The sequence below is a fragment of the Muntiacus reevesi genome, chromosome 7 (genome assembly GCF_963930625.1).
Source record: "Muntiacus reevesi chromosome 7, mMunRee1.1, whole genome shotgun sequence".
Lineage (NCBI taxonomy): Eukaryota > Metazoa > Chordata > Mammalia > Artiodactyla > Cervidae > Muntiacus > Muntiacus reevesi.
In genome coordinates, this window is record NC_089255.1 from 25,674,836 (window position 1) to 25,699,846 (window position 25,011).

The window sequence follows — 25,011 nt, forward strand, 5'->3', positions numbered from 1 at the left end:
TGACCTCAACTTTCCTTCTCCCTTTTATAGCCTGTGTGTCTTCTGCTTATCTGGCTTCCAGGCTTTGCACCACTTAACTCTATGCTTTCTTCTCTGTGTGTCTTGTATTCTAAGTCGCTGTACAGATAGAGAGTGACAAAGGTGAACAGATTTCTAGAGCCAGGCCAATATTCAATCTGGCCTGGCTTCAACCCCAGTGGAGCAACCTGTTCATCCAAAGCTCATGGAACACATAGCCCTGAGTTGCCCAGGTGGAAAAGGACAAGAACAGCGCGGATTGCTGAACTCCCTCTGGGAACACATCCAGCCCTTTTAGAGGAGTGCCTCTGAATTGCTCCCAGGCCTGCTTTGGAGCAGGCCTCTCTTGTCTTCCTTTAGAAAATTCTGAAATTGTTCAGCTGTCTTTATAAAAATCATATTCATTGTTAACATTTTTATGAGTTGCTTCCTTTGGGGCCTATTTACCAGGCACTATGATAACAGCTGACTCATTTGAAAAGACCCTGATGCTGGGAAAGATTGAGGGCAGGAGGAGAACGGGGACAACAAAGGATGAGATGGTTGGATGGCATCACCGGCTCAATGGACATGAATTTGGGTAAACTCCAGGAGTTGGTGATGGACAGGGAGGCCTGGCGAGCTGTAGTCCATGAAGTCGCAAAGAGTCGGACACGACTGAGCGACTGAGCTGAACTGAACTGATGATAATAGCTGGGCTTCCCAGGTGGCTCAGTGGTGAAGAATCTACCTGTCAATGCAGGAGACATAGGAGATGCAGTTTCAATCCTTGGGTGAGGAAGATCTAGAGGAGGAAAGAGCAACTCACTCCAGTATCCTTGCCTGGGAAATCCCATGGACAGAGGAGTCTATCAGGCTATAGTTCGTGGGATTTGCAGAGTCAGACACAACTGAGCTCACACACATGATAATGGCTATGAACATCACTTAATGTGTGGCAAATTACACTGATGTAAATTTAATCACAGTTCAAAAATACATTCATCATATTTTTTTTATTTTCTAGTTTTAGTCTTCATGTCGGGCAGTCACCTGTAAATTAATTATAAAAGTGAAGGTATGTTCATGTAGGCCTAGAGTGGCTGAGTAGACCTTTGGACCCAGTGGGGAGAAATGTGATGATATTATGTGAGATGGCCTGTTATGGAAGCACAGTAATAATAGAATGGTTAGTGAGTAAAATGTATTTACAGGCAAGCAATTGAGAAACATTCATATGTAAGGCATTATGCCAGCTACTGTGGGAAAAAGGCATAATGAAAGAAATGTGTACATGTACTGGATATAGGCTAATAATATAGTACCTTAAGGGAAGAACATATCTCTGTTGCTTGAAGTGATCAGTGCAGGCACTTGTAAAAGAAGACTTAAAATCTTTAACTTGTTGGACAATCCATTAAAATAGCTAAAAAAAATGAATAAAGAGAAAACAGTACTAGGAATGGGAAGAAACATATGAAAAGAGTGGGTGGAAATATAGTTGTAGATAGATGAATGCTAGAATAAACAACTTGAATGATTTTTTTTCCTCATAAGATTGCAGAAGGCTGAATGGCTCTCAAAGATATCCAGGTCCTAATCTATAGAACTGGTGAACGGGGCTTCCCTCGTGGCTCCGTGGTAAAGAATCCAGTTGCCAATGCAGGAGACAAGGGTTTGACCCCTGATCTGGGATGATCCCACATGCCAGGGAGCGACTAAGCCTGAGGGCCACCACTAGTAAGCCCGAGTTGCACAGCCTGAGAACCGCAACTGCTGAGCCCTCAGGCCGTAACTCCTGAAGCCTGTGTGCCCTAGAGCCTGCGCTCAGCAACAAAAGAAGCCACTGCAGTGAGAAGCCTGAGCACTGCAGCCAGAGAGTAGTCCCCACTAGCTGCCCACACAGCAACAAAGACCTAGTACAACCAACAAATAAATAAATAAAAATTATTAAAAAATAGAAATTGTCTCTGAAGTGTTGGGCACTAACCCCATTCATGAGGGCTCCATCCTCATGTCCTAATCACTTGCCTAAAGCCCCATCTCCCAATGCCACTATATTAGGAATTAGGATTTCAACATATGAATGGGGAGTTACATAAAGATTTAAGTTATTTAGATCTCTTTTTTCTGTATCCAGTTCAGTGAGGTTTTGTCATACAGTCAGATTTGAAATGTGGTCAGATTCACGCTATAAAAATTCATGTGCAGGTTTTTATGTGAATGTAACTTTTCAGGTCAGCTGGGTAAATACCCAGAAGCATGAATGCTAGGTTGTATGGTGGATCTCTGTTTAGCTTTGGAAGAAACTGTCAAACCATCTTCCACCAGTCAGTTCAGTTCAGTTGCTCAGTCCTGTCCGACTGTTTGCAACACGGTGAATTGCAGCACGCCAGGCCTCCCTGTCCATCACCAACTCCCAGAGTTTACTCAAACTCATGATCATCAAGTTGGTGATGCCATCCAGCCATCTCATCCTTTGTTGTCCCCTTCTCCTCCTGCCCTCCATCCCTCCCAGCATCAGGGTCTTTTCCAATGAGTCAGCTCTTCTCATGAGGTGGCCAAAGTACTGGAGTTTCAACTTCAACATCAGCCCTTCCAATGAACATCCAGGGCTGATCTCCTTTAGGATGGACTGGTTCGATCTCCTTGCAGTTCACGGGACTCTCAAGAGTCTTCTCCAACACCACAGTTCAAAAGCATCAATATTTCAGCGCTCAGCTTTCTTCATGGTTCAACTCTCACATCTATACATGACCACTGGAGAAACCATAGCCTTGACTAGACAGACCTGTGTTGGCAAAGTAATGTCTCTGCTTTTTAATATACTATCTAGGTTGGTCATAACTTTCCTTCCAAGGAGTAAGCGTCTTTTCATTTCATGGCTGCAATCAACATCTGCAGTGATTTTGGAGCCCCCCCAAAATAAAGTCTGACACTGTTTCCACTGTCTCCCCATCTATTTCCCATGAAGTGATGGGACTGGATGCCATGATCTTAGTTTTCTAAATGTTGAGCTTTAACCAACTTTTTCACTCTCCTCTTTCACTTTCATCAAGAGGCTTTTTAGTTCCTCTTCACTTTCTGCCATAAGGGTGGTGTCATTTGAATATCTGAGGTTATTGATATTTCTCCTGGCAATCTTGATTCCAGCTTGTGCTTCTTCCAGCCCAGCGTTTCTCATGATGTACTCTGCATATAAGTTAAATAAGCGGGGTGACAATATACAGCCTTGACGTACTCCTTTTCCTATTTGGAACCAGTCTGTTGTTCCATGTCTTGTTCTAACTGTTGCTACCTGACCTGCATATAGGTTTCTCAAGAGGCAGGTCAGGTGGTCTGGTATTCCCATCTCTTTCAGAATTTTCCATAGCTTATTGTGATCCACACAGTCAAAGACTTTGGCATAGTCAATAAAGCAGAAATAGATGTTTTTCTGGAACTCTCTGGCTTTTTGGATGATCCAGTGGATGTTGGCAATTTGACCTCTGGTTCCTCTGCCTTTTCTAAAACCAGCTTGAACGTCTGGAAGTTCACGGTTCACGTATTGCTGAAGCCTGGCTTGGAGAATTTTGAGCATTACTTTGCTAGTGTGTGCTACTGCTGCTGCTAAGTTGCTTCAGTCGTGTCCGACTCTGTGCAACACCATAGATGGCAGCCCACCAGGCTCTGCAGTCCCTGATTCTCCAGGCAAGAACACTGGAGTGGGCTGCCATTTCCTTCTTCAATGCATGAAAGTGAAAAGTGAAAGTGAAGTCTTTCAGTCGTGTCTGACTCTTCAAGACCCCATGGACTGCAGCCTACCAGGCCCCTCTGCCCATGGGATTTTCCAGGCAAGAGTAATAGAGTGGGTTGCCATTGTGTGAAATGAGTGCAATTGTGTGGTAGTTTGAGCATTCTTTGGGATTGGAATGAAAACTGACCTCTTCCAGTCCTGTGGCCACTGCTGAGTTTTCCAAATTTGCTGGCATATTGAGTGGAGAGCTTTCACAGCATCATCTTTCAGGATTTGAAATAGCTCAACTGGAATTCCATCACCTCCACTAGCTTTGTTCATAGTGATGCTTTCATTATTTTACATTCCTACTAGAAATGTCCCAATTGCTCCACATCTTCACTTGTATCCCTTGAACTTTGACATCTCTTCTCATTATTCAAAATAGTGTTCAATAATCAGAAAATGAAGTAGTGAATGCATACACTGGATGTAATACACTCTGTTTTAATCCTTTTTTTTTCCAGTTTGTTTCCATAATCAAACAGTAAAATTCATTGAAGGGCCAGGACCTGGCGAAGCCTCTCTTTTTCTTTCTTCCCAAGGAAAAAGGATTAGGTAGTCACCCCTTTGAGAGTAAAGGATTTCCATTCCCTACTTTACTTTTTAACATATCTATGAGACTTTTGAATTATGTGCCATGTTGAAACCCAATTGACATCTACACATAATTTATATAACTTTCATAGTTGTTCCAAATATATAGTTGTCTGATAGGCATATGCTAATTTCTTTTATGATATATTTATATCTAAAGCTTATTTTTATTGAGCTTAAATTATAAAACAATGCATGCTCATTGTAAAAATTTCAAAGCAGGAGAAAGTAAATGTCTGGTTTTACTCTCACATTCACTCTGGTGTCTAATTTTAAAGTAGTCATTCTGGTTACTGCTCATGTCATTGAGCTTTTAAACATTTTGAAAATAACTCCTGTAGATAATCAAGTCAATATGTTTATTGTGTATAATCATAGGTCTTTTCTTCCACACATACATAGATTGGTGCACTCCCAGATAGATATTTTTTAGGCATAAATTGGGTCATATTATACATTTTTAATTCTGAGACTTGTTTTTCCTATAAAAATATGTCCTGGTGCTCTTTCTACATCAATGGAGAGATCTATTCATTCACTGTTTTAAACTTATCATTTAAAAAATAATTTTAAGTCATAGGAAGCTGAATGATTGTACACAATCCCAGGTCACTTTCACCCCAGCTTCCCTCAGTGGTAGCATGCTATGTAACTACAGTGCAATATCAAATAACAATACTGTTAACTAAACCATAGGCCTCATTCAGATGTCATCAGTTTTTACATGCAATCAGTATGAGTTTTAAGCCAGCTTTTTCACTCTCCTCCTTCTTATCAAGAGGTTCTTTAGTTCCTCTCCGCTTTCTGCTGCTAGAGTGGTATCATCTGCCTATCTGAGATTGTTAACATTTCTGCAGTCTTGATTCCAGCTTGTAACTCACCCAGTCCGGCATTTCGCATGATGTATTCTGCATATAAGTTAAATAAAAGGGTGATAATATACAGCCTTATCATACTCCTTTTTCAATTTTGAGCCAGTCAGTTGTTCCATATATGGTTCCACGTAAGGGTCTAAACTAAGATCATGGAATCTGGTCCCATTACTCCATGGCAAACAGAAGGGGGAAAAGTGGAAGCAGTGACAGATTATCTCTTCCTGGGCTCCATAATCACTGCAGATGGTGACTGCAACCACAAAATTAGAAGATGCTTGTTTCTTGGAAGAAAGGCTATGACAAACCTAGACAGTGTATTATAAAGCAAAAACATCACTTTGCTGACATTCGTCCACATAGTCAAAGCTAAGATTTTTCCAGTAGTCATGTACAGATGTGAAAGTTAGATCATAAAGAAGGCTCAGTCTGAAAGAACTGATGCTTTCAAACTGTGTTGCTAAAGAAGACCCTTGAGAGTTCCTTGGACTGCAAGGATATCAAACCAGTCAATCCTAGAGGAAATCAACCCTGAATACTCATTGGAAGGACTGATGCTGAAGTTGAAGCTCCTGTACTTTGGCCACCTGATACAAAGAGCTGACTTATTGGAAAAGACCCTGATGCTGAGAAAGACTGAAGGCAAGAGAAGAGGGCAGCAGAAGATGAGATGGATGGATGACTTCACTGATTCAATGGACATGAACTTGGCAAACTCTGGGAGATGGTGAAGGACAGGGAAACCTGGCGTGCTGTAGTTCATGGGGTCACAAAGAGTCAGACACGACTGAGCCCTGAAAGACAGACGTGTGAGTGTGGGTGTAGTTATATGTAATTTTATCTTGTGTATAGATTCATGTAATCACTATGATAGTCAAGATACAGAACTGTTCCCTTTCCACCAAGGAACTCCTTCACCCTTGATAACTACTGATTTGTTCTCCATATCTATGATTCCTTAATTTTGAGGTAAAGGAGTGCATATAGTATGTAGCCTTTCTGTTTATGTTTTTAAATTAAATCTTTTATTTTGGGGTTATTATAGATTTACATGCAGATGTAATAAATAATCAAGAGTAATCTATGTACAGTTCACCCGCTTCTCCAATGACAATATTATGTAAAACTGTAGTACTATATCAAAATTGGGATATTGACATTAAAACAGTCAAGATACAGAACATTTCTGTCACTGCAAATGTCTCTCATGGTCTCCTTTTATAAGCACATTACACCTCCCCTCACCCTGGCAGCACATACGTACACATTCACACGTACTTTTTCCAACTTTGTTGGGATATAATTGACATAAAATGTTGTGTGACTTTAAGGTACATTTAAGGTCCCTGAATATCTTTTCATGGCTTGTTAACTTATTTCTTTTTAGTACAGAATAATATTCCATTTTCTGGATGTACAGTTTATTTATCCATTCATCTATTGAAGAACATCTTGATTGCTTCCAAGTTTTGGCAATTGTGAATGAAGCTGCTATGACTATCTGCGGGCACGTTTTTAAGTAGATATCCATTTTCATCTCCATTGGACAAATACCACTGAGTACAACTGCTGGATTATATAATGAGTATGTTTAGTTTTGTAGGAAATGTGAAATGTCTTCTAAAATCATTGCCATTTTCCATTCCTACTGGCTGCTCCTTTTCTTCTAAGGGATTCTAGCCCACAGTAGTAGATATAATGGTTATCTGAATTAAATCCACCCATTCCTATCCATTTTAACTCACTGATTCCTAAAATGTTGATGTTCATCCCTGCCACCTGTACGTCTTCTTTGGAAAAATGTCTATTTAGGCCTTCTGCCCCTTTTTTAATTGGGTTGTTTTTTTTTCTACTGAGTTATATGAGTTCCTTATACATTTTGGATATTAATCCCTATCAGAAATATCATTTACAAATACCTTCTACCATTTAATAGATTGTCTTTTCATTTTGTTGACAGTTTCCTTCACAGTTCAAAAACTTTAAAGGTCAGCCCCATTTGTTAACTTTTGCAGTATTTTTTTGGATCAGTCTCTTCAGACAAGAGAAACAATAGCAATGACAAACCTAGACAGTGTCTTGCAGGGACATCACTTCATCAACAAAGGTCCATATAGTCAAAGCTTTGGTTTTTCCAGAAGTCGTGTACAGATGTGAGAGTTGGAGCATAAAGAAGGTTGAGTGCCAAAGAACTGATGCTTCCCCCCCCACCCCGTAGAAAGCAGAAAAATAATTTATTCCAAAAAATGGCAGAAATACGAAATTTATCCTGAAATTGATTCATACTTTGGTATAATAAACTTTGTTATAAGTTTGTGGGACAGATTTTCCCTTGAACATGTTCTCCTACTGACTGCCTCACTGGAGACTTATTATCATGTAACAGTTTTTAAACATTTTGCTGATTCTCGTGTTGTGAGCAGGCAAGAGCCATGTTTAAACCCACAGAATTCCAAGGAGAGAGTAATGTTATTTCTCAGAAGAACAGCACTTTCAATCTCAGAAGAGTATACATAAGTATTTTACAGAGGCAGCATAGTTTAGATTAAACAGGCACATCGTTCATCAAAGTGTAAAAAGGGAGACAGGAAAAAATTACTGCATTGTAGATTATGATATTCAAATGTGGGTGAAAATTTAAGGCAGCTGATGGCCACAATGGGTGAGTCAAGGGATGTGGTCTGGGTATGGAGGTGTTTTTTCATCTAGATGAGTTCTCTACATGATCTCAATGTTTCAGTACTGGTGAGCAAGCCAGTTCCCCAAGGCCAATGACACTTGAGGTACCAGAATGTTTCATTTTCAACTGTGGTCCAAAGAGAGGGTTGAGTTGGGCCTGAATTGCATTCAGCCAAAAGAGACAGCAGCAAACAGAACAGGTCACCAACATAGCGATAACAGCTCCCCAGTTGGGATCCTTAGGGATGAACCAGAGCATCTGGAAAGCCGATGATGCCCCAAAACACACTCATCATGGAAAGAGACACGGTGAGGCCAGGATATGCCGTGGTCGCTGTGGAAGGTGCCAGCCCTGCCAAGTTACGTCACTTTAACCCCATCCTGAACTGATGCTTTTGAACTGTTGTGCTAGGGAAGGCTCTTGAAGAGTCCCTTGGGCTGCAAGGAGAACAAGCCAGTAAATTCTACAGGAAATCAACCTTGAATATTTATTGGGAGGACTGGTGCTAAAGCTGAAGCACCAATATTTTGGACACCTGATGTGAAGAGCCGACTTATTGGAAAAGACCCTGATGCTGAGAAACATTGAAGGCAAAAGGAGAAGGGGCAGCAGAAGATGAGATAGTTAGATAGCATCGCTGACTCAGTGGACATGAGTTTGAGCAGCGGGGAGCAGCACTGGAGCAGGAGATTGAGCAGGAGCCCCATGTGTGTTGGAGGGCTTGCCGGGTAGGTCCTGGCAGGCTGGTCAGAACACTAGGCAGTTATCAGTTTGGTGTCTCTGCACTGGGACTGAAAACAAGAACTTATTTGTTCTGACTCTTTTTTAAAAAACATTTTTTTACTTAATTATTTAGCTGCACTGGAACTTAGTTGCTGCACGCAGGGCCTTCGATCTTCATAGCAGCATTCAGAATCTTTGAACATTCAGAATCTTTGAACATTGCAAGCTCAGAGTCTTAGCCACTGGATCACCAGAGAAGACTCTTTGTTCTCACTCTTCAATAGTGGAAACTCATTTTCTTAGCAGAGGACCAAGTCCCACTGGTTTTCAAACCAGCTAAAGGGGTTCATCTTCTCAGTGTCAGGCCCCAGTGCTAGGCTGTCTAATATATGACTCATTCTGTCCCTCCTCTGAGAGGATCTTCAAGTGTGTGATATCTCCTTCCAAGTCTGTGTCACTTACAGGTCTTGACAGGATTTGGTGTTGAAAGCTCAGCTTCTGTCTACACCAGTGCCAAATCAAATCTCAGAGACAGTTTTGGTTGCCTTTTGGATAGCTTTATTACTTTGTCAGGCAAAGGGGAACACAGCTCCTGGCTTGAGAAACTATGTGTCCCCACCTAGAAGGAGTTGATGAAGAGTTTTATAACAACAGTCCTCAAGGATGGGGTTGCTGACAAGATTAGGGTGTGTGTAGGTCTCAGGTGGTTGGGTCTTTTAATCTTGATGAGTTTCTCAAGTCTTCAGGTGTTTTCTTGGCTGCTTTTACCTTAATAACAATTTCTTTCAGATAATTTTTAGCAGAAAGAGAAACTGTGATAATGTCAAGCAATATTGACATAAAAAATAACTAAATTTTCTGTTTTAGGACAAATTCAGGTGATGTGATTTTCCTAATTACGTATAAAAGAAAGAAGACACATAAATAAGAACCGAGGTAAATGCTGCCACAGTCGAACTGAATTTTTGATGCAGATATATTGAGTTTAGAGAAGAAATTTGTACTTTTCTTGTATTTAAGTTTGGAAAGTAATTTCATATTATACCTATTTAAGAACTGTTTTCTAAGCTAATGTTGGTTTTCAAAATTCAGTTTTGCTGGTTTCTGCCATTAGAAAATATTGTTATGCAATATGTTTCAGTAAGGTTTTCTGTGTACTCATGTATATGGGTATGTAATTCAGTCTATGTGTGTGTAAGGAAGTCTTTCAACCTTTATCTTTAATTTCTTTATGCTTGTATGCCTGTTTTGTGTAACAAAGACATTCCTTACTAATTCCAAACTTATGAAAAATACCATAGTATAATTGCATCAGTATCTTTAGTGTTGCTTTCTAAATATTACTTTGATCTCTAGTCCACTATATATTGGGGAGTGAGTTTTTGTGTGTGTTTGTGTGTACATGTGTGTGTGATATATGGAATGAACACTGGAACCTGTGTTACTTTTTCTTGATATACAACATTTGTCTCACTGGATGTATTTTCCTTTTCTCAAGAAAATATGAGATTCTCTATCCTAACATATTTGATACTTTCATATTCCTGCTATTCCTAATCTGTCAAGGAACAAATTATAAAATCAAAACAAACCAGTGGCAATATCTTGGTCTGTACCTTATAAACTCACTTTGACATGACAGAGGAAAAAAATCTTTAAAATATTTTTTAGAATCATACAATGAGCAACTAGGCAAGGCATGAGTTAGTATAGATTTGCAGGAAAATGCAATCAGTTGAGAGATTTTTTTCATCTAAGACCTGGTTTTGATTCCATTTTGCTAAATAAGATGTTGAAATTACTCTACATTTGTGCTCCGAAGGTTGATTTTCAGTTACTGAAGACTTCTTATTTTGTGTCTGTCCATTCTGTGTACCTCTGTAAGCTCAGACACTCAAGTATTCACAGTGATCCTAAGGGGAAGACTTGTGCCGAATTATGAGCCATGAGAATGACTTTTCCTTCTAGGTTTTCTCAAACTAATCCCGTTTTCGCTTTAGTTATAGATATGAAGGTCTGAAGCATAAATATTGCCTCCTTATGTTTGTGAAAAGTAAATTTAAAGCTACCAAAGGTGTGATTTTTCTTCCTGAACTGAATGGAGAGATACTCTGGGATTTACTCACAAAAGTATGTCTATTATAAGGATTGAGTGTTTGGACTGTCTTTGCTCAACCACTTAAACTAAGGAACTGATGTTTCCTGATGCTGATAAAGGATGGGAGTTTACTAATATAACAATGTGGCATTCTGAGAAATTGGCACTTGGTATTGGACAACACACCCAAACCAAGTCTTAAAGATATATGTCTTCAATGACACTTCCTCAGAATTATTTATTTTAACTTTGAGAATTTGACAACTTTCAAGACCACAATTAAAAATTAACCCTTCAGAAATAGCAGTTGAATAAGGTTTTGTTTAGGGCTCCCTCTCCCTCACCATATAATCTTTATTTTCATTATTTGGGACCAGGTTGCAGATTTTGATTTTTTCTTGACTTTTTCAAATGAGCATTTGCTGCTTTTGTATTTGTATCCATTCCTTTGTGGAGAAGGCAATGGCAACCCACTCCAGTGCTCTTGCCTGGAAAATCCCATGGACGAAGGAGCCTGGTAGGCTGCAATCCATGGGGTCACTAGGAGTCGGATGCGATTTAGCCACTTCACTTCCACTTTTCACTTTCATGCATTGGAGAAGGAAATGGCAACCCACTCCAGTGTTCTTGCCTGGAGAATCCCAGGGATGGGGGAGCCTGGTGGGCTGCCATCTAAGGGGTCACACAGAGTCCGACACGACTGAAGCGACTTAGCAGCAGCAGCAGCACAGTGGAGTGAATAGACATGGAGACACACACAGAGGAAAGGAAGGTCATGACAGTGCAATCTCTGATGATGAGATTTATATCTTCATAAGGGCACACAGGATGGGAAGAATTTAGGAGTAGAAAACCTGAGAAGAAACCATGAAGTCTAACTTAAAAAAAAAAAAAAAAAAGATGGGAAAAACACTCACAAGATCAGTAATGCACCTTAGTGGAAGAGCTCTTCTGAGCAAGAAGAGGATGCAGAGGAGACCACAACATGGACCCACAATTCCAGGCAATGAGGTGATGGTAACGGTATTTACACCAATCCACACAGCATTTGGTGCTCATGTGACATGATGGATCTTGTTTGATCCCTTGTGAAGGGCATTGATGGTCAGAAATGAGCAAGAGGAAGAAGTCATAAGATCAAGAATGATCCTCAGAAGAGCAGGATGTTGGTGAGGGGAAGTGGGGATCAAGTCCACCTCTTTTCAGCACAAGTTCTTAACTCCAGGAAGAGAACAGATGCATTTACTTCAGAAGGAGGGAGCACATGGGCCTCCTCTCTGCCTCTCACCCCACTGCCCTCTCCACCGCTTGTCCTTCTTTACCCTTCCCTCCTGGCCTTCATCTTTCTCTTGCTCTCTTCCTCAGTTCTTCCTTGTTACTTTCTCTCTCTCTCGCCTCATCTTTTTTCCCTCTCTCTCCCTTTCTCCTTTACTCTCCTTCTTCCTTCCCCTTTCCCTCTCTTACCTACAGTCTTCTAGACTGATGTCCTCTAAGGTCACTTTTATTTTACAGGTATTAAAATAGATTTTGAGTTGTCAATTTTAAAACAGTCCAAAGTCTTAGAGCTCAGAACAGCAAGAGGTAGTAAAAATGGGACATAACTCCTTCTCTCTTGTGTTCCCTTCAGGGAAACACGGGGACTCTGATCAACATGCAGCCCCTATTTCTGCTCTTCCTGCTGCTGAAGCCATTACAGTTCATGAGGACATTATGATGAATCTTTATCAGACGAACAACGAGAAAGATTAGAAAACTTTTTAGATGACTCATACGCTACAGGGCTTATGAGACCACTTGCCAAAGAAACATTCAAATCCCATGTCATTATTGATTCTGAAAGACCATTAACTGATCTAGACCACTATAATGATGAAATGAGATGAAATGTGTTCACAGTAGACTTTATTGTGTTAAAGAGCATTTCTTCCTCCAAGCATCATATGAGGACATGCAACAGATCTGTCACAACACATTTGTGCAATGTAGCAGTGGAATTAGGAAATGTCACAGGAGCTGGAATGCAATAGCCAGAGTGCATTGTGTTTTAACAAGTGGGATCATGATGTCATTTTGTGAATACAGAGGGAGGGATGGGTCTTTATCACTTATGGATGGAGAAATTATGTTGGAGAAATTATTCCTGATTCTGTAATTGATATTATTAAAATGTAAACTGTCATCCACCAAGATAGTATCCTCTCCCTACAGTTCTAGAAGTATATTCTCTAAGATGTTAAAGCAAGAATATAGAATCCTATCCTTACTGATCCTTACAAGTCAAACTTGAGAATGGAAATTTTGATCCCATTCACTTTCATCATTCACTGCCTGCCTTTTTTCTCCTTAGGCCAGGCAAAGTGGGCTGGATTAAAAGATAGTGCTCTGAGGTGTGGTTTTAAACAGGTCACAGAGTTTAGCACATTTTGAATGTGATTTGAGGATGAATACCTGCAGGGAAAGGATAAACAGCACCAAGAGGAATTGGAAATAATTGCTGAGGTATGCTCCAAAGTTGTATTCATGTGAACTATGGTTCAATAGAAATAATAAAGTGCATTGACATAGTGAAGTGTCTGTGGTATGCTTATGTGGAGTTTCTGGGTTTGGACTGATCTTTCTCTGTGACACAGCTTGAAACAAGAAGAATTGGGAGACACCTGAGAAATTGTGAAATTCTTCCTCCTAATGCTACATTTGTAGAATTTCCACTTGTTCTCTTCTTTCTATACAACACAATACTCATGGAAACAGGATAGGATAGATTCTAACAAGAGCCTTGTCAACATAAATACCTAAATATTCAGAATAGCAAACTCCCCAAAGCACTCTTACTATCCAGTGCTACTTTCATGGATTCCCACATTTTTGTTTTAGCTTAGACATCACTGTTCACAAAATTACACACAATTCCTCACTTTCTGGCATAGTCACATTTACTCACTATTTCTTCTCCTCAGTTTCCTGTCACTGTGGCTTCATCTGAGAATACTCCACTTCCAAAAGAGGCTGGAGATCCAGTGTGAGAAAAGAAATCAATCTGTCCTGTTTCAGTAATAACTTCTCTCTCTTTGTAAAACTCTTTATTATCTTTTTATCATTATTCTCTATAACTTACTGAAAATGGGACAAGGCATAGTGAGGAGAGATGGAGTGCCTGTCTCTCTTGCATGTTTCATTACAATCCAATCTGCATGTATCTTCCATTCCCTATCCTTATCTTCAGACTCAGAGCTAATGTCCTCATTTATCAGTAAGGACCCAGAGCCTAGGGCCCAAGGCTGCCAGAGCCCATTCAGTGACTAAGTAAAGGACACCAGAAAATCAAGTCTCTTGATACAACTTTTCACATGGAAACTCAAGACTTTTGATTGTAATGTCTAGTGAATGAGGACCCCACCACCATTTTGAGAATCACCATGACATCCTCTAGAAGTCAACCATCTAGACATTAGCTGAATTTCTCCACATAGTCTAGCTTAGGTATGTGCTGTGGACTATCTCATCTAGGCCATATTCACCTCAAAATCTTGGGGTTCTGCAACATACTACATTCTACAACATACAAGAAATATATTTTTGAGAATATGGTGTAGTAACTAGTTATAGTAGTAACTAGGCAAGAAACCATCAAAATATATCTCTTTTTCTCAAGATGAAAGATCAGATCTTTACACATTCTATAATTAGAGCCATGGAAGTAGAACAATGATTATTTACACAGATTGTTCCTTTTATCTATTATAACAGATTATTCTTATTGCATAAGAAGCCAGATCTTGGTCCTGACCTACTAGATTTTCTAAGATAGGTATAAACAGTAATTTACAGCTTTATGCATATTAAGATTGCAATAGATTATTGTCCTCTGCCTATTAGCAGTCTCTCCTTAATAAAACCACACTAATAAAGTGAACATTATCCCTTCCTTAATTCCCATGACAATTTATTTTTTATGTTAAGAGCCCCTTGAGATAATGCACATTAATTTTACTTAACTGCGGTAAAATTATTCCTGGTTTTGTGCTTGTTTATGTCCCTTGGCATAATGGCTTCAGGTTTCATCCTCACTGTAGCATAGCTAAGCATTTCCTTCCCTTTGAAGGCTAAAATCATGGCATCCGGTCCCATCACGTCATGGCAAATAGATGGGGAAACAGTGGCTGACTTTATTTTTCTGGGCTCCAAAATCACTGCAGATGGTGATTGTAGCCATGAAATTAAAAGATGCTTACTCCTTGGAAGGAAAGTCATGACCAACCTAGATAGCATATTAAAAAGCAGACATTACTTTGTCGACAAAGGTCCATCTAGTCAAGGTTATGGTTTTTCCAGTGGTCATGTATGAATGTGAGAGTTGGACTATAAAGAAAACTAAGCGCTGAAGAATTGATGCTTTTCAACTGTGGTGTTGGAGAAGACTGTTGAGAGTCCCTTGGACTGCAAGGAGATCCAACCAGTCCATCCGCAAGATCAGTCCTGGGTGTTCAATGGAAGGACTGATGTTGAAGTTGAAACTCCAATGCTTTGGCCACCAGTCAGCGAAGAGCTGACTCATTTGACAAGACCCTGATGCTGGGAAAGATTGAGGGCAGGAGGAGAAGGGGACAACAGAGGATGAAATGGTTGGATGGCATCACTGACTCAATGGACATGGGTTTGGGTAAACTCCAGGAGTTGGTGATGGACAGGGAGGCTGGCGTGCTGCGGTTCATGGGGTCACAAAGAGTCGGACATGACTGAGTGACTAAACTGAACTGAACTGAATATTTGATTAAATGTATATGTCACATGTTGTTTACTCATCCTTCCACTGATGAACACTTCAATCATTTCTTTATTGTGAATAATGCTGCTTTGAACATGCATGTACAAATATCTGTTCACGGTCTTGCTTTCAATTCTTCTGGGTATATACCAAGAAGAGAAATTTTTAAATTAAATTTCTTTCATGTTAGAAACACTAACAGAACCACTGACTGTAACTGCCCACCCTGGCCCAGCATCTTAGTAACCACTTGCAGGAGTTATCTTAAACCAGAGGGTCTAGTAAGGAATGCGAAACCAACAAGCTACCACCAACCAGCAGAATTCAGGAAAAATCAAAAGGAGAGACGAGACTCCTGTCCATAAGGCCCAGCAACCTCCCAGAATCCTTGCTGGACTCCATCTTGACTGACACATGTTCCACCAGGAAGGATCCAAAGATAAGCCCAATTACCAGAAAGCCCAACCCTGCAATCCCATGGCAGAACATTCCTCCTGGGTTTCCTCACCCTACTACTCTCCATCCAGGCCCCTCTTCCCAATAAAGTCTCTTGCTTTGACAGCACATGTGTCTCCTTCGACAATTCATTTCTACTTTGTGTCTGTCCATTCTGGAAGCTCAGATACTCAGGTCATCACAGTGACCCTAAGGGGAAGACATGATTCGAACTGAGCAACAACTGTGTTTCAGGGGAACCATTGACCCTGTGGGACCTCCGAGTGGCACTGATGGTAAAGAACCCACCTGCCAAGGCAGGAGACCTAAGAGACACAGGTTCAATCCCTGGGTTGGCATAATGCCCTGGAGTAAGAAATGGCAACCAATTTCAGTATTTGTGCCTGGAAAATTCCACGGATAGAGGAGCCTGGCGGGCTACAGTCCATGCGACTGCAAAGAGTCGGACATGACTGAGCACACACACACACACACTTTGACCCTCTAATGACCCGTAAGGATCACATTGTTCTCCAGGTTTTCTCATTCTGACCCCATTCTCAGCTCAGTTATGGGTATGAAGGCCTGAAACATAAATATTGCCTCCATATGTTTGTAAAAGCATAAATTTAAATATGCCTAAGGTGAGACTTTTTTCCCCTGAATTTAATGGAGAGATACTTTGGGATTTATTCACAAAGGTAAGTCTAATTCTAAGGACTGAGTGTTTAGGCTCTTTATTCAACCATTCAACCATTTCCTGATGCTGATAAAGGGTAGGAGTTCGCTGATATAAAAAGGTGGCATTTTGAGAAACTGGCACTTAATATTGGATAATATGCCCAAATCAGCTCTTAAAGGCACATTTCTTCAGTGACACTTCCTCAGATTTATTTTAACTTTGAGAAACTGACAACTTTCAAGATCACAATAAGAAATAAACTGCTCAGAAACAGCAGTTGAATAAGGTTATGTTTGGGGCTGCCCGTCCCTCACCATGTAATCTTTATTTCAAACATTATTTGGGACCACATTGTAGATATCTTCTGTGTTTTGATTTTCCCCCACCTTTTCAAATGGACATTTGCTACTTTTGTATTAAATGTCCATTCCTTTGTTTGTATTGCAGGGAAGCAGCCTTTTGTCAGCAATTGTCAGGGTTTTAACCCTGTGGTTTTGCCTTTTCTTCGGAGAAAAAAGCATGAACTTCAGATGGACCAAAAAGGGGAACTCACATTCCTGGATTTATTCACATGACAAAAATGAGGCCAATTAGAAAGGCTATTTTCTATGTTGGATGAAAGTTAGAGAGGATGGCACATCTTTCAGTGACCCTATATTGTCTTATAAATGTGGTTAATGATTTACCCTGCCATTCTGTGGAGAGGCCCTGCCTGCACATGAACTTAGCATAGAAAGCAGAGTGGAGTGAGAGAGAAAACAATAGTCTAGTGGAGGACTGGATTTCTTCATCCTGCTGTGTGTCCTGGACGTCTGTCTCTGTGAGTCAGTACAGGTCCTCTTGAGTTTGAGTTAATTTTTTACACTCCTGCCCCCGGTCTGGTTAAAACCAGACATTCCCTTTGCTGTATTATGAATATTATGAATAATATTATGAATATTTTGCATCTGTAAAATTTCATTGATTAATATATTTGTATATTCTGGAAAATAATCCATTCTAAGAATCTATAAATTCAATGAATATAGAACACTGATTATCTCAAATATTAGCTCTTACAGTTACAATAGTAGTGGTGTTTTTGTTGTGTCCATGAATACATCCATGGCAACTTAAACTTTCCTTAAATTCTTGGACATTTATGTTTTCGAAGTTGAAATTTTTGTTCCTATGCAGTAAAACTTGCTGTCCATATTGCCATCTAAAATATGGTACATAGAATTCAAGCTATTGAAATTGGGGGAAAAGTATCAGATTAAAAAAAAATTTTTCATTACACTTGCCAAAGTTTTCACTATAACCAGAAATATAGGATTGTTCCCCTTATTACACTCTCACCAGCAATGAATTTGGAAACTGTAATAATTATTACCAGTTTGAAAGATACAAATTTCACTTTTATTCTGTGGTTGGGGCTACAAAATGATTTTATGATTATTGTCCATTGATGCATCATATTAAGCTGTATTTACAAATCCTGTTTTTCTTCTTTAAAGAGATTTACACTGAAAACACTTAATGACCCCTCAGAGATATATATATATATATTCATATACCTAAGGAATCTTTGACTAGTCTCAATTTTTTAAAAATTGTAAATAGAGTTCTGACCTGGGAGTCAGGACCCACACTTTAGGAGAAAATGCTCTAGACAGACAGCCTCTCTCAGGTCCCTCCCAGCCTATAATCTAAGCTGCCCTAACACTCCCAAACAAGTTTAAAAGTAAAGAGGAATAACCTTGTGAATTTGTTTAAAGCGCAGATTTCTAGGTCCATTCATAGACACAACAAAATGCTTTTTCACTCTCCTCATTCACCCTCATCAAAGAAGCTCTTTAGTTCCCCTAGGCTTTCTGCCATTAGAGTGGTATCATCTGCATATCTGAGACTGTTGATAGTTCCCCCGGCAATCTTGATTCCAGCTTGGGTTTCTCTAGCTCATCATTTCGCATAATGTACTCTGCATAGAAGTTAAATAAACAGGGTGATAATATACACCTTGGAGATACTCCTTTCCCAATTTTGAACCAGCCCATTCATTGTTCTTTGTCTGGTTCTAACTGTTGCTTCTGACCTGCATACAGGTTTCTCAGGAGGCAGGTAAGGTAGTCTGGTATTCCCATCTCTTTAAGAGTTTTCCACAGTTTGTTGTGATTTCACAGTCAAAGGCCTTAACGTAGTCAAAGAAGCAAATGTAGATGTTTTTCTGGAATTCCCTTGCTTTCTCTATGATCCAATGAATGTTGGCAATTTGATCTCTATTTCTTCTGCCTCTTCTAAACCCAGCTTGTATGTTAAGATAAGTTCTTGGTTCATAAACTCTGAAGCCTAGCTTGAAGCATTTTGAGCATTAGCTTGCTAGCATGAGAAATGAGCACAATTTGAACATTTTTCAATGGTAAAATTGAAAATTTTTAAATTTAAAAATTAAATTTACTATTTAAAAATTTTTTAAAAAGCAGTTTGAACACTGTTTGACATTTGCCTTCATGAGTTTGGAATGAAAACTAACTTTTTCCAGGCCTGTGAATCATTCAGAAAAAGAATTATCAAATACATAAGTGAAAGTTTTAGTTGCTCAGTCTTGTCTGACTCTTTGTGACCCCATGGACTGTAGACTGCCAGGTTCCTGTTTCTGTGGAATTCTCCAGGCAAAGATTTTGAAATGGGCAGCCATTCCCTTCTCCAGGGATTTTCCCAACCCGGGGATAGAGTTGGGTCTCCTGTTTTGCAGGCAGTTTTACCATCTGAGCCACAAGGGAAGCCCCGTTAAATACTTAAGGTAACTTTTGAAAATTAATTTATTTTTTAATTGAAAGATAATTGCTTTATAGAATCTGTTGCTTTCTGCCAAATATCAACATGAATCAGCCATAGGTATACTTTTGTCCCCTCCTTCTTGAACCTCCCTTTCATCTCCCTCCCCATCCCACTTGTCTAGGTTGTTACAGAGCATAAGGTAAAATTTTAACTTAGAGGTGAGCGAATGAACTTCATTCTACAAGTAATCAGTACTGAAATTACATATAAACCATATGAAAAAAAATCACTACCTCTTATACTTCAGTATAAATTCCAGATGGATGAAAGTCTTAAACTTTCTGAAAATCCATAAAGACATAAGGTAGCGTGTGAGTGAAAGCACATATACTTGGGGGTGAATGAAGATTTTAAGAAGCCTGAAACCACAACATGAATTCATAAACAAAGGATGAAGAGCTTAGAGGACATACAAAATGAAGGGCTGTCCTGGCCCTGGTGCTACAGGAGCCTCAACTCCATGGCCCATGGTCGCCCTGTCCTGCGCTCTCCAGCCCAAGATGCCACAGAGACTCCAGGGTCCCCTTTCTGGGAATGTGTGCAGAGGTCCCTGGTTTGTCCCAATGGGATCACTCTGCTGAAGAGACACCTTGAGGAGGCTGATGAGAGAGTGAAAGCAGGGGTGTGAGGAATGGCTTCTGAACGTGCTCACACACAGAGTGCCCTCTCTCACATCAACACTTAGGATCAGTTGTTTGTTTCTTGGCCTAATCTCCGATTTCCCATCTTCAGATTTCCTCTTCTCTCCACTTTGTGATGTGTGTCCCCAGATGGACCTGATTGTAGCGCCCCTTGTCTGCTCACATGTCTACAAACTGGATCCACCCTGGAGTCAAATATTGATATCCATCTCCACCTTGGTCATGGTCTCTGGGTTATTTTCAGTATTAGAAAATAACTTGAGTTTGCCCCATTGGAAGACTTCTCTTCTACCAAGAGCACAGTGGAGTAAACAAACAAAAAAACAGAAAACTGTCCTGCAGCAGCACAGCTAGGCTTTGTGGGGAATGGATCTGTTTTTTTTACAGCTCTCCAGTGGCTCAAAGACAAATTTTGTACTGGCCACTGTGGTGGTCTGTGTGTTTCTGGTAGTCTCTTCTAGAGTTACAAAGTCAACCTAGGGAAAGAGGTACATTCCAGCCTCAGGTGGGGAGGCGAGACTGAAGGAAGTCATACAATAGCACTGAGGAACAGAGGTGTGAAAATCAGACTGACTTGTGAAAAAGGCTTGAACCAAGATTCTGCAGGACCTAAAGTAAAATTTGAAGCAATGTCCCTTCACAAAGAGATACTGTTTACTATCAAAACAAAAACAAAACTATAAGAATAGCTTTATCATAAGCTTGTTTGGATGATGATGTATGTTAGTGCTGAACTCAGGGCTTGGCATATACTTGCCTGCGATCTTAGGCATTGTTATTTATGATTTTTATTTTTACTTTAAGGCAACCTCAAGAATGTACTTAATTCAGCCGTTCAACTTTGCTCTTCTCTTTTCCTATTTCAAGCTCTGGCACTCTTACGGAAGATCAATATTCCCAGTATTAGGATATCTCCATTCCCGTCCTGAACATATCCACTCTCTGAAGCTTTGACCATACAAAGAGTAAATGAGGCAAAAGACCATGGGCAAAGATAGGCCAAGAAGCCTGCTCTCTAGTGTACCTAAGGTACTTGCCTTCCCCTGGGAAGAAAGCCTCCTTGGAGAATTGTTGCTTAACAGTCAGATCTGGACAGGGATAAAAAGTGATCAATAGACCCAAGAATCCTCTATAAATGATGACACTTTCCACTAAATAGTAGACTGTGCCCTGATGTTTAGCACTTGGGCCTATTTTCTGGACCACAGGTCACTACTGCTCAGGTTCCCTTGTTGTTGATGTTATTGCTGTTTAGTCACCCAGTCATTTTCGACTGTTCGTGGCCCTGTGGACTGCAGTAAGCCAGGTCTCCCTGCTGTTTACCATCTCCTAGAGTTTGCCCAAGTTCATGTTCATTGTGTTAGTGATGCCGTCCACCCATCTCATTTTCTGTCACCCTCTTCTCCTGCTCTCACTCTTTCCTAGCATCAGGGACTTTTCCAATGAGTCAGCTGTTTGCATCAGATAACCAAAATACTGGAGTTTCAGCTTCAGCATCAGTCCTTCCAGTGAATATTCTGGGTAGATCTCCCATAAGATTGATCACTTTGATCTTGCTGTCCAAGGAACTTGCAGGAGTCTTCGCCAGCACTGCAGTTTGAAGGCATCAACTCTTTGGCATTTTGCCTTCTTTACAGTCCAACTCTCACAACCATACGTGACTACTGGGAAGACCATAGCCTTGACTATATGGACCTTTGTCAGCAGAGTAATGTCTTTGCTTTTGTCTCTAGATTTGTCATCATTTTCCTGCCAAGAAGCAATTGTCTTCTGATTTTATGGCTGCAGTCACTGTCCACGGTGATTTTGGAGTCCAAGAAGAGGAAATACATCAGCCTCCACATTCCCCCTTCTATTTGGCATAATAGAAGGGGAAATCTTCTAATGGGGCCATGTGCCATGATCTTAGTCTTTTGTTTTAATATTTAGTCTTAAACTGGCTCTTTCACTCTCCTTCACCGTTATCAAGAGGCTCTTTAGTTCCTCTTCACTTTCTGCCATTAGAGTGGTATCATCTGCATATCTGAGGTGGTTGATATTTCTCCCCCTATCTTGATTTTAGCTTGTAGCTCATTCAACCCGGCATTTCTCATGACGTGCTCAGTGTATAGGTTAAACAAACAGTGACAGAAGACAGCCCTGTCTTACTCCTTTCTCGATCTTGAACCAATCAGTTGTGCCATACAGGGTTCTAACTGTTGCTTCTTGACCCCCATATAGGTTTCTCAGGAGACAGGTAAGATGGTTCCCTTAAGGACTGTTTTTCTTAAAGTCCCTTAACATGATTAGCATGAAGCGTTATAAAGATGTGCCTCAGAAGTAGGTGCTATATTAAATATTTCCATTTCTTTTTAAGTAGTAGAATTCTTGAAAAAATATAAGGAACTACCTAGTTTCCCATATTTGTGTGGTAAAGACACTTGTTCATCTATATGTCAGGTATTGGGGAAATACTAGTGCAGCCTCCAGTGGGGTGAATAGACATGGAGACACACACATATGGAAGGAAAGTTGTGACTGTGAAGTCTCTGATGATGAGGGTACCATGATGGCACATAGGCACACAGGATGGGAAGAATTTAGAGACAGGAAAACCTGAGAAGGGATCATGACGTCTTCCTTAAAGAAAAGATTTAAAAAAGGCTCACAAGGTCAATAATGTACCTTAGTGGAAGAGTTCTTCTGAGTGGGGAGAGGAGGCAGAGGAGACTGTAACATGGACCCACAATTCCAGGCAATGAGGTGATGGTAACAGTATTTACACCAATCCACACTCATTTGGTGGTCAATAATGTACCTTAGTGGAAGAGTTCTTCTGAGTGGGGAGAGGAGGCAGAGAAGACTGTAACATGGACCCACAATTCCAGGCAATGAGGTGATGGTAACAGTATTTACACCAATCCACACTCATTTGGTGCTCATTTGACATGATGAGTCTTGCTTGATCCCTTGTGCAAGGGTATTGATGGTCAGAAATGAGCAAGAGGAGAATGTCAGAAGATGAAGAATGAAGTGAAGTGAAATCACTCAGTAGTGTCCAACTCTTGCGACCCTGTGGACTGTAGTCCATCAGGCTCCTCCATCCATGGGATTCTCTAGGCAAGAATACTGGAGTGGGTTGCCATTTCCTTCTCCAGGGGATCTTCCCGATTCAGGAATCAAACCCGAGTATCCTGCATTGCAGGCAGATTCTTTACTGACTGAGCTATGAGGGAAGCCCAAGATGAAGAATGGTCCTCAGGAAAGCAAGATGTTGGTGAGGGGGAAAAGGGATCATGTACCGCTCTTTAGAGCAAGTTCTTAACTCCAGGAAGAGAACAGATGCATTTACTTCAGAAGGAGGGAGCACATGAGCCTCTTCTCTGCCTCCTGCCCCACTGCCCTCTCGACTTCTTGTCCTCACTTACCCTTCCTTCCTGCCCTTCGTCTCTCTCTTGCTCTCTTCCTCAGCTCTTCCTTGTCTCCTTCTCTCTCTCTCTCTTCACTGTTGTCTCTCCCTGCCTTTCTCCTTTTCTCTCCATTTTCCTTCACCTTTCCCTCTCCTACCCACAGTCTTCTAGATTGAGTGTAGCTCCCCTGAGGTCACCTTGGAGTAAATATTTTACAGGTATTGAAATAGATCCTGAGTTGTCAATTTTTAAATGGTCCAAAGTCTTAGATCTCAGAACAGCAAAAGGTGGTAGAAATGGGCCTGCACGGTAACAGAAGGCACAGCTTCACAGTGGACATAACTCCTTCTCTCTTGTGTTCCCTTCAGGGAAACATGGGGGCTCTGATCAACATGCAGCCCCTGTTTCTGCTCTTCCTGCTGCTGAAGCCACTGCAGTTTGTGAGGATATATGATCCATCTTTATCAGATGAACGACGAGAAGAATTAGAAGACTATTTAGATGACTTATATGCTACAGGGCCTACCAAACCACCTACCAAGGAAGCGTTCAGAACCCATGTCATTATTAATTCTGAAATGCCGTTAACTGATCAAGACTACTGCAATCAAGAAATGAAGATGAAACGTGTTCACAATAGGCTTCATTGTGTTAAAGAGCATTTCTTCCTCCAAGCACCATATGATGACATTCAAGAGATCTGTCATAACATTTTTGTGCAATGCACAAATGGGGTTAGGAAATGTCACAGGAGCCGGGAAATAGTATCTGGAGTGCATTGTGCTTTAAAAAGTGGGACCATGATGCCATTTTGTGAATACACATCATCTTACAGAGAGGGATGGGTCCTTATCACTTGTCAATGGGATGATGTTGTTGGAGAAATTATCCCTGTGTCTGTAATTGATATTTTGGCCATATAAAGAGTCATCCACCAGGAAAATCTCTTTCCCTCCACCCCTCTAGAAGTATATTCTCTAAGATGCTACAGCAAGAAGATAGAATCCTATTCTTACTGATCCTTACAAGTCAAACTTGAGAATGGAAATTTTTATCCCATTCACTTTCATCATTCGCTGCTTGCCCTCTTTCTCCTTACACTAGGCAAAGGAAAGGTAGGCTGGATTAAGAGATAGTGCTCTGAGACGGATTCAAACAGGTCACAGAATTTAGCACACTTTGAATTTTTCATGTGGGTGAATGCCTGCAGGGAAAGGCTGACCAGCACCAAAAGGAATACGAAATGTTTGCTGATAAGTGAAAGTGAAAGCCCCTCAGTCATGTCCGACTCTTTGTGACCCCATGGACTATACAGTCTGTGGAATTCTCCAGACCAGAATAGTGGAGTGGGCAGCCTTTCCCTTCTCCATGGGATCTTTCCAACCCAGGGATTGATCCCAGGTCTCTCACATTATAGGCAGATTCTTTACCAGCTGAGCCACAACGGAAGCTCCAAAGTTGTATTCATGTGAATTTCTGGTTCAGTAGAAATAATAAAGTGCATCGATGTAGCGAGGTGTCTCTGGAATGCTTATGT

General features: G+C 40.6%; 1 protein-coding gene and 2 pseudogenes across 1 annotated transcript; 2 read left to right on the forward strand and 1 right to left on the reverse strand.

Annotated features, from left to right (window-relative positions):
• Nucleotides 1-7,946: 7,946 nt before the first annotated feature.
• Nucleotides 7,947-11,801, reverse strand: LOC136172567 (V-type proton ATPase subunit e 1 pseudogene; annotated as a pseudogene).
• Nucleotides 11,802-12,333: 532 nt separating this feature from the next.
• On the forward strand, nt 12,334-12,914 carry LOC136172568 (inactive ribonuclease-like protein 9; annotated as a pseudogene).
• Nucleotides 12,915-23,770: 10,856 nt separating this feature from the next.
• LOC136171534 (inactive ribonuclease-like protein 9) lies at nt 23,771-24,406 on the forward strand. Its single transcript, XM_065940201.1, has one exon. The coding sequence runs from the start codon at nt 23,771-23,773 to the stop codon at nt 24,395-24,397; it is 627 nt and encodes a 208-aa protein (XP_065796273.1). The 3' UTR covers nt 24,398-24,406.
• Nucleotides 24,407-25,011: the final 605 nt, after the last annotated feature.